Raw genomic sequence first — 13,612 nt, forward strand, 5'->3', positions numbered from 1 at the left:
ACCGACACATGCCCATTTCAAATTATTGATAAGCATTGTTCAAATGCGTTATTAAATGTATATCTAACATGCTAAGAGTTTAAAAAAAAACTATAGTTAATCTGTAGTAAAAGGTTTACTAAGTATTTAAGTTGAGTTATTATTGTATTTCTCCATTTACACATGTTAAGAAACCGATATGAATGAACAATTATGATTAAAAATAATTTCTACTTTGAGACTGAAAACATGATCTGGAAATAGGTTATCAATCCCATACATAACATATGGTTTTATTGATTATTTAATAATCGAACAACTTCTTCTTTAATCATTGGGAATCAATAAATACAACATTGACTATTATCATTAGATAATCATTTTCTAAAAAGTATTTTTTGGAATCAAATTTATAAAATAAGATGGGTTGGATACACATCTTAAAACTATTAAATAAAGTCTGGTCTTATATTTAATCACCCAAAAAAAAAGTACTTAAACAAAAAAAAAATATTTGTAATGTTTTAATTATCAAAAATAAAATTTATCATTATAAAGCTGGTGTTTTGTGACCATTATCCCAATAGCCATTAGACGACACACTAAGAAGTGAAATTAACAGAGAAGTAAAAGTGATTTAATGACAAAACGCGTTCTTGGTTGTTGTAGTAGTAATAAAGTGGTCATGTGTTTACCTTCGCCTTCTCCCTTTATATAATTCAAAAACATTTTGTTTTGTTTTCTTTGATTTAAAAAAAAAACAATTTTTTTTATATCGACCTTACTGTTCAACTTCGGCTCCTCACCGTCCGATTCTTTGACTCTGACCGATCAGTCAATCCGACGGCCATGGGTCTCTGCTACAGCCGGAACATCTCCTCCGTCAAAGACGACGAGATCCCCGTCGAACAACCGTCGCAAACCCCCCGGCGCGCTTCGATCCCTCAGTCTCCCATCCCCTCCGAAGTCAACTCCTACGCCAACAGCCCGTTCCAGAGCCCCTTACCGGCGGGTGTAGCTCCGTCGCCGGCGAGAACTCCGGGAAGAAAGTTCAAATGGCCGTTTCCGCCGCCGTCCCCCGCGAAGCCGATCATGGCGGCTCTGAGACGGCGAAGAGGCGCGCCGCCGCGGCCCAGAGACGAGCCGATCCCGGAGGACAGCGAGGACGTTGACAGCGTCGGAGGGGAGAGGCTGGACAAGAACTTCGGGTTCGGGAAGAACGTGGAAGGGAAGTACGAGTTGGGGAAGGAGGTGGGGCGAGGGCATTTTGGTCATACTTGCTGGGCTAAGGCCAAGAAAGGGAAGATGAAGGGGCAGACGGTGGCTGTCAAGATCATCTCTAAAGCTAAGGTCTTTACTCTCTCTCTTGGTAGGTTTCAAATTGTAATGATGTGGTACCGACCAATGTAGGGACTCTTGTTCATTATGTCGGAATCTCGAAAGATCTGGTTTTTAGTACCAAGATTGCTCCTTTAGATAATATAAAGATGATGACTCTTTTCAGATGACATCGGCTTTGTCCATTGAAGATGTTCGTAGAGAAGTGAAGTTGCTGAAAGCTTTATCTGGGCATAAGCATATGGTTAAGTTCTATGATGTGTATGAGGACAATGATAACGTCTATGTAGTTATGGAGTAAGTGCTTCATTCATAATCTTATTTACTATAGACATGGAACTTTCATTCTTTTTTTGAGTGGCAGTTAAGATGATAGTTGAAACTAGTTTATTCAATGTTCTAAAACAATTAAACATTTTTCTATAAGGATTTATCGGTCTAGGCGGCACCTAATCCTTTATAAAGCGTCAGATTGCCGTTTTTTTGAACATTGAGTTTATTAAATGAGTTGAATTCAGATATTCAATCTTCTCTTCAAATTTGCTTTTAGGTTGTGTGAAGGAGGAGAGTTATTGGACAGAATCTTGGCGAGGTAGCTCCCTTAGTTTACCTTTCTTAGTATTGTTTTTGTGTTCTTCCTTTTGGTTATGAGATCAAAATCTTGTGTTTTTGCCTTTACTGCAGAGGTGGTAGATACCCTGAAGTCGACGCCAAACGTATTCTTGTACAGATTCTATCCGCAACAGCATTTTTTCATCTCCAAGGTGTTGTGCACCGTGACCTGAAGCCAGAGGTACACAGTCTACACTCTATAAGTTGCTTACATTTCAATCAATGCCATCTTGTCCCTCTTCTTTGCTATTTGTAAACACACACATTCAACCTCTATAAGTTGCTTAGATTCAATCAACTGTAATAAACAAATGGTGCATTTGTGTATCCAGAACTTTCTCTTCACCAGCAGAAACGAGGATGCAGTACTCAAGGTCATAGACTTTGGCTTGTCTGATTTCATTAGATACGGTAATTATTACTCCCTCCGTTCCATATTAATATGTATCATTGTAGATTAAAACTTTCGTAACAAAATAAGTGTATGATTTCAATGCAATTTATATCATTAATTTATCTCTTTTGCCCTTATATAAATTAAAATATAACTTTTTTTTCTTAATTAGCTTGAAAATTTTTAGAACAACATCTAATTTGAAACAAAGGGAGTACATGATTCTGCATATTGTATGCAAGTTTGACTTTGACATTAATGTGAGTTAATCTTTTGTATTTGTAGATCAACGGCTCAATGATGTGGTGGGAAGCGCATACTACGTTGCACCAGAAGTACTCCACAGGTCTTACAGCACTGAAGCAGATATGTGGAGCATTGGTGTCATAAGTTACATACTACTATGCGGAAGCAGACCTTTCTACGGAAGAACTGAATCTGCAATATTCCGTTGTGTGCTTAGAGCAAACCCTAATTTCGAGGATATGCCTTGGCCTTCTATATCTCCTACTGGTAAAGACTTTGTGAAAAGGCTTCTGAACAAGGACCATAGGAAACGAATGACTGCTGCTCAAGCTCTAGGTTAGTATCTTCTTGAAATGGAAACAAGAACATGGTTGTATTAAGTAGGTTTTGCTTTGCTTCATTATATGATCTGTGTTTTTGCAGCTCATCCGTGGTTACGTGATGAAAACCCTGGTTTGCTTCTTGATTTCTCGGTTTACAAGTTGGTCAGGTCTTATATTCGTGCCTCGCCTTTCAGAAGATCAGCACTTAAGGTAGTTTCTTGATACCCCCTCTTATTAGTATCAAGTGCATTTCCTCTTTTCTCATTTGAAAACATATGTTTCTGATGGCTGTCTGTTTCTTATCTTGATCTTCTTCCTTTTTTACTTAGGCTCTCGCCAAAGCTATACCTGATGAGGAGCTTGTGTTCCTTAAGGCGCAGTTCATGCTCTTAGACCCTAAAGATGGAGGGCTATCTCTTAACAACTTCACAACGGTCAGTGTGCCTTTCTTGATTTAGCTATAGCATATTGGTTCATACTTTGATTTTTGAATCTACATCTACTATGCTGATCCTTCGTTGAAAATCGATAAACCCTTCTCTAGCTTGGATGAGTCTTACAAGTTACAACTTACAAAAAAAACTTACAACTTACAAAAAAAAGTTACAACTTACAACCAAGCTGCATCTCTTTTTAATATACATTCAAACTAAAACCAAAGTCCTCTAAGAAAAGGAAATGAATAAATAGAATAAATAGTTTCCTAATTACAAACTAATTCATATCTTAGAGTGTAAACTGCAGGCTTTAACAAGATATGCTACTGATGCTATGATGGAATCAAAGCTTCCTGACATTTTAAACACAGTAAGACATCTCTGCTTATATATTTTTTATCTTTGCCTTTCAAGTTTATAGGTGTACCAATTATGAATCTAAGATAAGGTTTAATAGTGGTTGGTAGTCAGAAAATGTTTGTAGATATTGTGAGTAACATGAATAAACCGTTATCTTAAGATTAGTCTTTCTTTAGTATTTTTTTCATGACCATTATCATTGGTTTAGTATATTGCATACTCTTATGAATGTACCATTGTGCATTTGCTTTCTGCAATTTTCTTACCTTTTTTTTTCTTCTTTATGTGAAGATGCAACCACTGGCACAAAAGAAACTCGAGTTTGAAGAGTTCTGTGCGGCTGGGGTCAGCGTTTACCAACTGGAAGCTCTTGAAGAATGGGAACAGATTGCAACTTCTGCATTTGAGCACTTTGAACAAGAAGGAAACCGAGTCATATCCGTCCAAGAACTCGCTGGGGTATGGTCCTAAATCCTAATTCAACCTTCTTCTATTAGATTGGCTTAAAGCACCATCTTTTTGTTAAGATTAAAAGCATCTGTGTTTTTTTGTAGGAGATGAGCGTGGGACCAAATGCATATCCTCTGCTCAAGGATTGGATCCGGAGTTCAGATGGGAAGCTGAGTTTCTTGGGGTACGCTAAGTTCTTGCATGGTGTGACTGTACGAAGCTCGAGCTCAAGACCTAGGTGACACATTGTCATGACATGAGTCTTCTAACGTGTGAGTCAAGTCTTAAGACCTTTGGTTTAAAGATACAACATATAGTGGAAGGCAGGTGCTTCCTTTGTAAATTATTCTTTTGAGCATATTGATTTTAGAGGAACTAAACCCAAAAATGGGAAAAAAAATTATGTATTATAGAAGAAATTTAAGAGGTGTTGTTCTTGTATTTGTTTTCGGATTTTAGTTTGGTTTAGCATCATTGATTGTATATGCTATACTCGTTGGAGTTGTTAACAATTGTCTTTAGAAGCAATTCTAGCAGTCGTTGAAAGAGCTTTCTCAAGGCTTTGGGAGCTTCTCAAAGTTGTTTGGTGCATTCTGAAATGGTTAGGAAGCAAATCAGCTTTCTAAACTCCATCCTCTTATGCTCACACATTGAAGTGTGTTATAGACTTGTAGTAGTATTAGTAGAAAACCGGTTTCTTTCAGCTACAAAAACGTACAAAGCAACCGACTACGATTTATTAAAATGGTTAGCTATATCCATTACTTGATACATAACCAATTCTAGATATAGTCCGATGAAACATTCGTCTTAGTTTCCGAAACCGATTCTAGATATAGTTAATCATATACTCGGTTTATCAATATAAACCGACCGGTTCGGTCCAAGTTGGAGACCACACCTCTGAAACATAGATGTGTTTGGTCTGATTTTAGTCAAGGTTCCTCACTTTCCCTATAAAGAAGCAAAGCTCCCACCTTTTCATGGCTTCTTCTTGTTTCCTTCGTCAGATTCTCTTCTCCTCACTACCCACCAACCTCCCATCTCGATCAGATCCTCCCTCACCTCCCTTCCCTAAGAATCTATCTTGTTCAGCTCATTCCACTGCGTCGCTATCAATTTCATCGATCGGGAGATTAACTAATAGTCGGAGAAAGTTATCAGAGGTGAGGAGCATGGCTACAGAAAAAGGTAAAGAAGAGAAGAAGAGAGTGGAGATCTTTGACACGGAGGAGAACTTAGCGGTTGAGTTAGCCAAATACACAGCAGATCTCTCCGACAAGTACTGTAAGGAGAAAGGAGCTTTCACCGTCGTTGTCTCCGGCGGTTCCTTAATCAAATCTCTCCGGTAAGGGTTGTAAAGTCTCGATCTTTAAGGATGTTATGTCGAATCAAGAACATAGCTTTAATGTTAAATGCTGTCCGAATCTCAGGAAGCTAGTAGAGGTTGGTTCAATAGATTGGTCAAGGTGGCATTTTTTGCTGGGTGGACGAGAGAGTTGTCCCTAAGCATCATGAAGACAGCAACTACAAACTTGCTTACGATGCCTTCCTCTCCAAGGTTCCCATTCCTCCTGGAAACGTATACGCAATCAATGAATCTCCCTCGGCCGAGGCAGCAGCGGAGGATTACGAGACGTGTCTCAAGCATCTGGTCAAGACCGGTGTCCTCCGCGTGTCTGAATCAACCGGCTTTCCGAAGTTTGATCTCATGCTTCTTGGTATGGGACCTGATGGCCATGTGGCGTCACTGTTCCCAGGGCATGGTCTGTGTGATGAGGAGAAGAGATGGGTGGCTTCTGTTACTGACTCTCCAAAGCCGCCTTCTGAGAGAATCACCTTCACGTTTCCGGTTATTAACTCCTCTGCGTGTGTAGCTTTAGTGGTTTGCGGTTCTGGGAAGGCTGAAGCAGTGGAGGCTGCTTTGAAGAAGACTGGGGATGTGTACCTGCGGGTTGTGTTTCTGCTGAGGAGGAGCTTGTTTGGTTTCTTGATAAACCGGCTTGTTCCAAGCTGTAATGACCGGTGTTTTGAAACTTGTCAGTGTGGGTGGGCTAGTCCGGTTTGCTTTTTGGTTTGTTGGGTCTGGTTCTCTCCATTTGGTGTTCTGAGAGAGGCTGTGTTATAATAATAAAAAACAGAGAATAAGAGGGGGTTGAATGCAATGCAACCTAGTTAGTGGTTTCTGCAACAAAACAAAAGATATTTTTCTAAATTTAAACAATGTATCATCCAATATATAACTATTATTAAGTTTGGTACCAAAAAGAATAGTTGTTGGAACATTTGAGGGTACTACGATCACGAGAAAGTGACCTGTAACTCGTAAATCAAAAGAACAAAGTTAAATGAATCACTCACTCAGCTTCTATACTCCTCGACCAGGTGTAGTGTGGTAAAACCAGTCTGATTTTTACACGCGGTGAAGTTATGAGTTTTGTATGGGGCTGAGATTGGTGATACCACGTTAGCCCACTTTTGACCTGGTGGTTTGTAGCTAGGTCTCACGTGGTCGGACGTAGCCGGAGCTGAAGGTTTGGAATTACTTCAGAGGTAGGGGAACGAGAAAAAGATTGAGTAACTCAGATTTATCTCTTTTCGTCGTGAAATTATTAATATTATAATATATTATACTTGTCTTTTTGTAGTAATAATATATATAGGGAAATGTAACTGAGGCCTGTTTTCATGTAAATAACTAAATACCAATGGTTTTCTGTCCATTACAATATTTTTGGTACGTAATAGATTGGTATTAGAAAATATTGAATTAACATTTTCCAAACGTTTTTATATTTTTGTTCCAAACTGACTCGATTCTACTTCTTCTGACAATCTCCCAAGAAAAAGCAAAGCATATTTGGTTTGGTGAACATTGACAAATACCAAACTCTTATTAGATCTTTTATCCCTCTTCCTCCATTCTTGATTTTTGATTAATTAAAACTCTTAACCATGAATTACATGCGACGATCTTCCTCCTGTTCCTCGTTTATTTATCCTGCTAATATGATTACTATGGTTGCATTTCTTATCATCCTTTCGACAGGTATTTTTCAGTCAATCATCTTGTTTCTTTTTAATAATTATCGAATCGATAGTAACCAAAAGTATAAAAAGAAATAGCTTTCTTGAGAGATTTTTTTTTTTTTTTTTTGAGAGGGAACAATAAGATAGTATATATACTTATGTTCATATTTGAATAACGATTAGCAAACATTATTGGTCAGGATCAGGAGCTGACGCGAGCATTGGTGTAAACTTCGGTACACTCGCGAACAACCTCCCTCCGCCGCGTCAAGTGGCGGAGTTCCTCCTCCATTCCACCGTCATCAACCGCATCCGCCTCTTCGACGCCGATCCTCAAATTCTCCAAGCCTTCGCTCACACCGGTGTTGCCGTCACCGTCACCGTCTCCAACGACCAAATCCCACACCTCACAAACCTCTCCTTCGCCCAGCGATGGATCTCCGACCACATCCAACCTCACTTCCCCTCCACCAACATCATCCGCATCCTCGTCGGTAACGAAGTCATCTCCACCGGTAACCACCTCCTCATCAGAAACCTTGTCCCGGCGATGCAATCCCTCCACACCGCCCTCGTCTCCGCCTCTCTCCACCGTCGTATCCAAATCTCCACGCCGCACTCCCTAGGAATCCTCTCTCACACCACTCCTCCGTCTTCCGCTAGGTTCCGACAAGGCTACGACAAGCATGTCCTAAAGCCTCTCCTCAGCTTCCTCCGCACTATTGCCTCACCCTTCGTCGTGAATCCTTACCCGTTCTTCGGGTACTCACCCGAGACTCTCGACTTCGCTCTGTTTAGACCTAATCCAGGCTTGTTCGATCAAGACACGAAGCTTCATTACACAAACATGTTCGACGCTCAGCTTGATTCCGTCTACTCCGCCATGGAACGACTCGGATTTTCCGACGTCGCGATCGTGGTGGGAGAAATCGGATGGCCGTCTAAGGGAGACAGAGATCAGATCGGCGTAGACGTCGCCACCGCGGCGGAGTTTAACAGGAAAGTGATGGACCGTGTAAACTCCGGTACCGGAACGCCGCTGATGCCTAACCGGACTTTCGAGACGTACATTTTCGCGCTATTCAACGAAAATCTCAAACCGGGACCGATTAGCGAGCGTAACTTCGGTCTTTTCCGGTCCGATTTAACACCGGTTTACGACATCGGAATCCTCCGGCCGACGGTAATCGCCGCCGCGTTTCGCTGTGTTTCGAAAAACTGTATTTTGTTTACGAGTTTGGTTTTGGAAATTGACAGGCTAGAACATCGGATCCACCGGAGAACAACCGGCGATCACCGGTCGGAGGATCTTCGGGGAAGCGGTGGTGCGTTACAAAGTCTGGCGCGGAGACGGAGGCTTTACAGAGGAACATAGATTACGTATGTGGATTGGGCTTAGACTGTGAGCCCATTATCGAAGGTGGGCCTTGTTTTCTCCCCAACACAGTGGAAGCCCATTCAGCGTACGCTATGAACTTGTTCTACCAGACAATGGGGAGACACGAGTTCGACTGCGATTTCGATAAGACTGGAGAGATAACTTCAATTGATCCCAGTATGTTTTCTAAATTTTGATAGAATTAGTTAATTAGTTATATAATTTTTTAATGATTTTTTAATTTTTATACTTAATTTCTGCAGGCTATGGAGATTGTCAATATCAGGCTGAATTTGTATGAAAATACACAATGTAATTTGCAGAAATATTCGAGTTATGGTTCAAATCATAACAATACCAAGTACTATTAGAATAATCACACTTAACAAAATTCAGCTATCGTTTCTAGCTTCATACATTTGAGTCACATTTTTCAATTATTATTATAAACAATAATTTTTAAAAATTTGTTTCCCAAGTATCAATAAAAAAACTTCTTATAATGTATTAATAAAAGTTTAAAGTAGAGGAAAAAAAGGTAAATACTAAAATATCTTTTTGAAAAATAATGGATTGGATTTTGATATTTGCTGGTCAGAGTATCTAGTATTAAATTCTAGTTAGTTAGTGATAATCACTTTGACCATATAATAGGGCACTTGTCATCGATTAATTTTATAAATGTATTCATTGTTGAATCCGTTACCTTCGTAATTATGACTAGTATATCTGCATATATACAATATATGTATTCAAAGTCAAGGTGTTATAGAATCTGAACGCTGAAAAAAAGTTATAGAATCTGACTAAACGATGAAGCTAGTGATCCTAGTATCGTTCTTGCTCCTCCTCCCAATGTTTTCTTCAGGTACAAATCAACTAGCAGTGTTCTCAAACTAATGTATCATTTCACATTTCACATAGCTCACTCATGCATATAAGGTGTGCCTTACAAAACTATATATTATACGGTAGTTTTATAAACAAATATACATGCAATTCTCAGACAAATTTTGATGAAGATACGAATGCTAACATGCTTCATAATTTGGTAGGGCTCGTTGAGACTTCGCATCTGGATGACATCCACTACGAGGTATATCAAAAACCAAAAGATCATAGGAACTATATATATATATATCAATTACAAATATACATCAAAGCTAAAACTATATAATCTTTTATAAAGTTTGAATACATTTTTAAGTCGTTTCGTCTTTTTAATTTTTGTTACTTCTGGCTATACCAGCACAGTGTTAGATAATTCCAAGCTTATGGAAACTTAACATATTATTAGATGTTTAATATGTTAAGATAATTAAACACAATAAGGAAACCTAGAAATAGGAAAATGAAGTTTATATTTAGGTTAAGTTTGTGTTTTCCATATCCCACATGTTAAAGGGAATTGTCTTTCATATAAATATAGGTCTAATGGAGAGGTGTTCCATATGATCTGAGAGAAACATATTGAGAGCTTTAGTTTTTGAGTAGTTTCTAAAGCTAATAAGAAAAGTTGTTCTTATAACTCTTTGTATTTCTAAGAGATCTGAATTGGTATCAGAGCCAGGTTGGGCCGTTACCATCATTAAAGAGCCTCAAGTTGGAGACTCGAATCTAAGCTTAAGATGAAGCTTAGATCATGGCGACAGGAGGAGAGATCACGAAAGCAGATGGCCGACGTGACTACAGCTGCGCCTCGCATCAAAGACTTTGGATCTGCATCAGTCCATTGTTTGATGTTGTCATTGATAAACTTCCAGGTTTTGTCGATGAGGATGAAGGAGTTACTGCATGGAGATTTATGTGGGCGAATCGCACCACCAACGCCAGCAGATAATCATGAGGCATTCTATCGGTTCAAAAGATCTCACACCGATAGAGGAGGAGAGTTTGCCTCAGCTGTGTTCAACCTAGGTTGCACCGATAGAGGAGGAGAGGTTGTCTCAGCTATGTTCAATCTAGGATGCACCGATAGAGGAGGAGAGTTTGTCTCAGGCGAATTCAATATATTCTGTGAAGAGAATAGAGTTGAAGCTATGGCAGCCGAGGTGGATTCTATCACAAGAAACAAGACGTGTGAGCTTGTGGATAGATCGGCTGGTGTTAAACATACGTGGGTATGTGACACAAAGATAGAAGAGTGTAACACGACTCACGTAGGAGTGTGTGACACAAAGATGGAAGCGTGTAACACAACGAACATACCAATGGAGTCAAGGTTCTCAAAGGCTGAAGACGAACCAGAGATCAAATTGTTGGGTGTTGAGCAGAAGGCCGACATCCTTACCAGAGCTCACGTACGCAAGATGGCGGACGTGACCAGAGTTATCGTCGCAGTGAGCTTAAGCCACAAGACTCATCGCAACTTAAGTGAAGAGGTCAGGAGAAGGTTATACAAGAACCAGGCCGATTCTAAGAAGAAGCGGTACGGAAGCGAGGAGAGCATCCGGTCTAACCTTGAGAAAGATGTGAATCCAATGGGTGGATTCGCACACCAAGGTGTGGTGAAGGAGGATTACTTGATGATTATGTTCAAGCAAATGAGGAGCTTAATCGGAGTACAAGAAATTGATCACCCTAATTCAAGTTGGAATTAAGGGGGTGAATGTTGGATAATTCCAAGCTTGTGGAAACTTAACATATTATTAGATGTTTAATATGTTAAGATAAACACAATAAGGAAACCTAGAAATAGGAAAAGGAAGTTTCTATTTAGGTTAGGTTTGTGTTTTCCATATCCCACATGTTAAAGGGAATTGTCTTTCATATAAATATAGGTCTAATGGAGAGGTGTTCCATATGATATGAGAGAAACATATTGAGAGCTTTAGTTTTTGAGTAGTTTCTAAAGCTAATAAGAAAAGTTGTTCTTATAACTCTTTGTGTTTCTAAGAGATCTAACACAGCAGATATTATTTAACATTTTACCAAAAAGTTATAGAAGATATATAATAGTGTTTTTATTAACAATATTTGAACTAGATATGTATTTATTAACACTTCAATTTTGGGAGACAGACGAATGTTTCACTTGAATGTTTACTATTTTAGTCAAAAAAGAGTGTTCGTTCCTATGACTGCTCTTGCTCACAACTTTGTGTGTTATTCCAACATATATAAGTCCTGTTCGTTTGGTTGCCGCAGGTTTCGGCGTCGGCGGCAGCGGCAGCGTCAGCGGCGGCGGCAGCGTCAATGAAGATAGTTGTTGTTCGTTTCGCAGACGCTGACGCATACGCTGACGCTGCCGCATTCTATATCGCGACCGTAGATTTTATCGGCGTCAGCCGCAGGACGCGGCGTTCGGACGCGGCGTCAGACGCAGTTTCCTGCGTCAACGAAACGAACAAGAGTTGACGCAGAATGTTGACGCTGCCGCTGCCGCCGGTACCTGCGGCAACCAAACGAACAGCCCTATAGTTGAAAGAGATGGTAATCGCGCTTCTTCACGAATCTGAACTTGTTCTTTCCGAAGATTTGATCGAAGTGATGGTGGATAAGGTATTCTATCACTCCACAGCGTTGTCTAGTTGTTTTTTTTTAATATATATCAGTACTATATATCAACTTGATATTGAAAAATCTGATCTTAATAATAAAGAATTTGTAAGGAGATTATGTTATATTTGTAGGCGTTTATGGGAGCTGATCGTAAGAAGGACGGGAAAATTGAAATAGATGAATGGAAAGATTTTGTGTCCATGAATCCGTCGCTCATCAAGAACATGACTTTGCCGTATCTAAAGTGAGTTTGTATTTAATACTTACAACAACTTATTTATACTTAATAAGCTAGTTTATTAAACAATACACATTACCCATTAATCATATATGTACACAAACTTGAAGCAAAATAATAAACACGGTAAAATGACTAGTGTCAACCCAGCTTGAGATGAACTGACCGGTTTGATTGATGCATTGGACCAAATGAATTGATGATAATAATCTTGGTAAATGTAGGGACATAAAAGGGACGTTTCCAAGTTTTGTTTCATCTTGTGAAGACGAAGAATCGGAGTCGCAAAACCTCTATTTCTAAGTGAATTCCATGCAGATTGCAGATAAAGAAAGATAAAAGACCCAACTTCTAGACTTGTTCTTCTACTATAGTCAGTAAGATTTGGTACAAAATTGTAAAGAGGACTATAAGCTAGGTAGAGATGGCAATCATGGATCTGAACCGCGGGCCTGGCCCGTAAAGGACTGTCGCGGTACGGTATTGGGACGAGGTTTTCTAGGCCCGCAAGCGGGACGGGTCTTTGCGGGACTGGGTCTTTTGCGGGATGGACCGAAACGGGTCATGCGGGATTACATGGACCCGTAATTTTTTTTTTCATTTCTTATTTTACCTGAAAAAAACGAGAAAGAGAGTGAGAAAAAAGCGATTCTTGTGACTTTTCCCCCAAAAAACATAAGGAGTTCCGGCGATGATGCATGATTCGAGCTCCGGTGATGATGATTCGAGCTCCGTCGATGACGACTCCAGCTCCGGCGATGACGATTCGAGCTCTGGTGGTGTTTTGATTTAGTTTTCTCTTTTTATTACACACAACTATGAATTGATTTATTATAATGTGATATTTCTTGTTTAAGTTGATTGGTTTTGTTTTCAGTACTGTGAATTGTGTTTTTTTTAATTAAATTTGGTTACAATGGTGTTGTTTAGGAGAAAAGTTAGTTGTATATCACGTCACTTGTATAATTTGGTAAAGTGATTCACGAATTTTTTTGCAATCCAAATAATTAAAAAGAGAGATGGTTTGATGAAGACATACAACACTTGAGCTAAATTATTAGAAAGACAATAACTCAATCAAATTCAAACTCAACAAAAGCTTATGCTGATAACAAAAGAAGGTTTTTAACTCAAGAACACAAGCACAAACGGAGCTTTGTGGCATTGATTTTGATAAATCTTTAGTGAAGCTAAATGAGCTCTCTTCAACTCTTTTACACAACTCTTCTACTTAAACATTCATGTAAGAAACTGTAGTAGGCGGTTTGATAAGAAGGCGTCACGCGGGACAGCCCGCGAAGGCCTATATATTTTGCGGTACGGGTT

At 39.4% G+C, this 13,612-nt stretch overlaps 3 protein-coding genes and 1 pseudogene across 5 annotated transcripts; all 4 read left to right on the forward strand.

Moving 5' to 3' along the window:
* The first annotated feature begins 609 nt into the window (after nucleotides 1–609).
* On the forward strand, nucleotides 610–4,667 carry LOC106428466 (CDPK-related kinase 4). Of its 2 annotated transcripts, none has more exons than XM_013869225.3 (11): nucleotides 610–1,329; nucleotides 1,484–1,614; nucleotides 1,868–1,909; nucleotides 2,002–2,110; nucleotides 2,262–2,340; nucleotides 2,609–2,905; nucleotides 2,993–3,102; nucleotides 3,222–3,326; nucleotides 3,637–3,699; nucleotides 3,981–4,148; nucleotides 4,244–4,667. In XM_013869225.3, exons 1-11 carry the CDS (start codon nucleotides 829–831, stop codon nucleotides 4,379–4,381), a joined length of 1,743 nt encoding a protein of 580 aa, XP_013724679.2. In that variant the 5' UTR covers nucleotides 610–828; the 3' UTR covers nucleotides 4,382–4,667. The 2 variants fall into 2 exon arrangements, with proteins under 2 accessions (XP_013724679.2, XP_048625708.1); XM_048769751.1 differs by having other exon boundaries at nucleotides 1,091–1,348.
* A 393-nt stretch (nucleotides 4,668–5,060) lies between these two features.
* LOC111211302 lies at nucleotides 5,061–6,354 on the forward strand (annotated as a pseudogene).
* A 582-nt stretch (nucleotides 6,355–6,936) lies between these two features.
* Nucleotides 6,937–9,739, forward strand: LOC106428434 (glucan endo-1,3-beta-glucosidase-like). 2 transcript variants are annotated; one of them, XM_048769752.1, is made up of 4 exons: nucleotides 6,937–7,188; nucleotides 7,370–8,352; nucleotides 8,427–8,724; nucleotides 9,603–9,739. In XM_048769752.1, the coding sequence occupies exons 1-4, from the start codon at nucleotides 7,095–7,097 to the stop codon at nucleotides 9,722–9,724; spliced, it is 1,497 nt and encodes a 498-aa protein (XP_048625709.1). In that variant the 5' UTR covers nucleotides 6,937–7,094; the 3' UTR covers nucleotides 9,725–9,739. The 2 variants fall into 2 exon arrangements, with proteins under 2 accessions (XP_048625709.1, XP_013724643.2); XM_013869189.3 differs by lacking the exon at nucleotides 9,603–9,739 and adding an exon at nucleotides 8,811–8,961.
* Nucleotides 9,740–11,742: 2,003 nt separating this feature from the next.
* Nucleotides 11,743–13,065, forward strand: LOC106428442 (calcineurin B-like protein 4). Its single transcript, XM_048767102.1, has 4 exons — nucleotides 11,743–11,871; nucleotides 11,968–12,048; nucleotides 12,180–12,292; nucleotides 12,511–13,065. Exons 1-4 carry the CDS (start codon nucleotides 11,743–11,745, stop codon nucleotides 12,587–12,589), a joined length of 402 nt encoding a protein of 133 aa, XP_048623059.1. The 3' UTR covers nucleotides 12,590–13,065.
* Nucleotides 13,066–13,612: the final 547 nt, after the last annotated feature.

The sequence above is a fragment of the Brassica napus genome, chromosome C9 (assembly GCF_020379485.1).
Source record: "Brassica napus cultivar Da-Ae chromosome C9, Da-Ae, whole genome shotgun sequence".
Lineage (NCBI taxonomy): Eukaryota > Viridiplantae > Streptophyta > Magnoliopsida > Brassicales > Brassicaceae > Brassica > Brassica napus.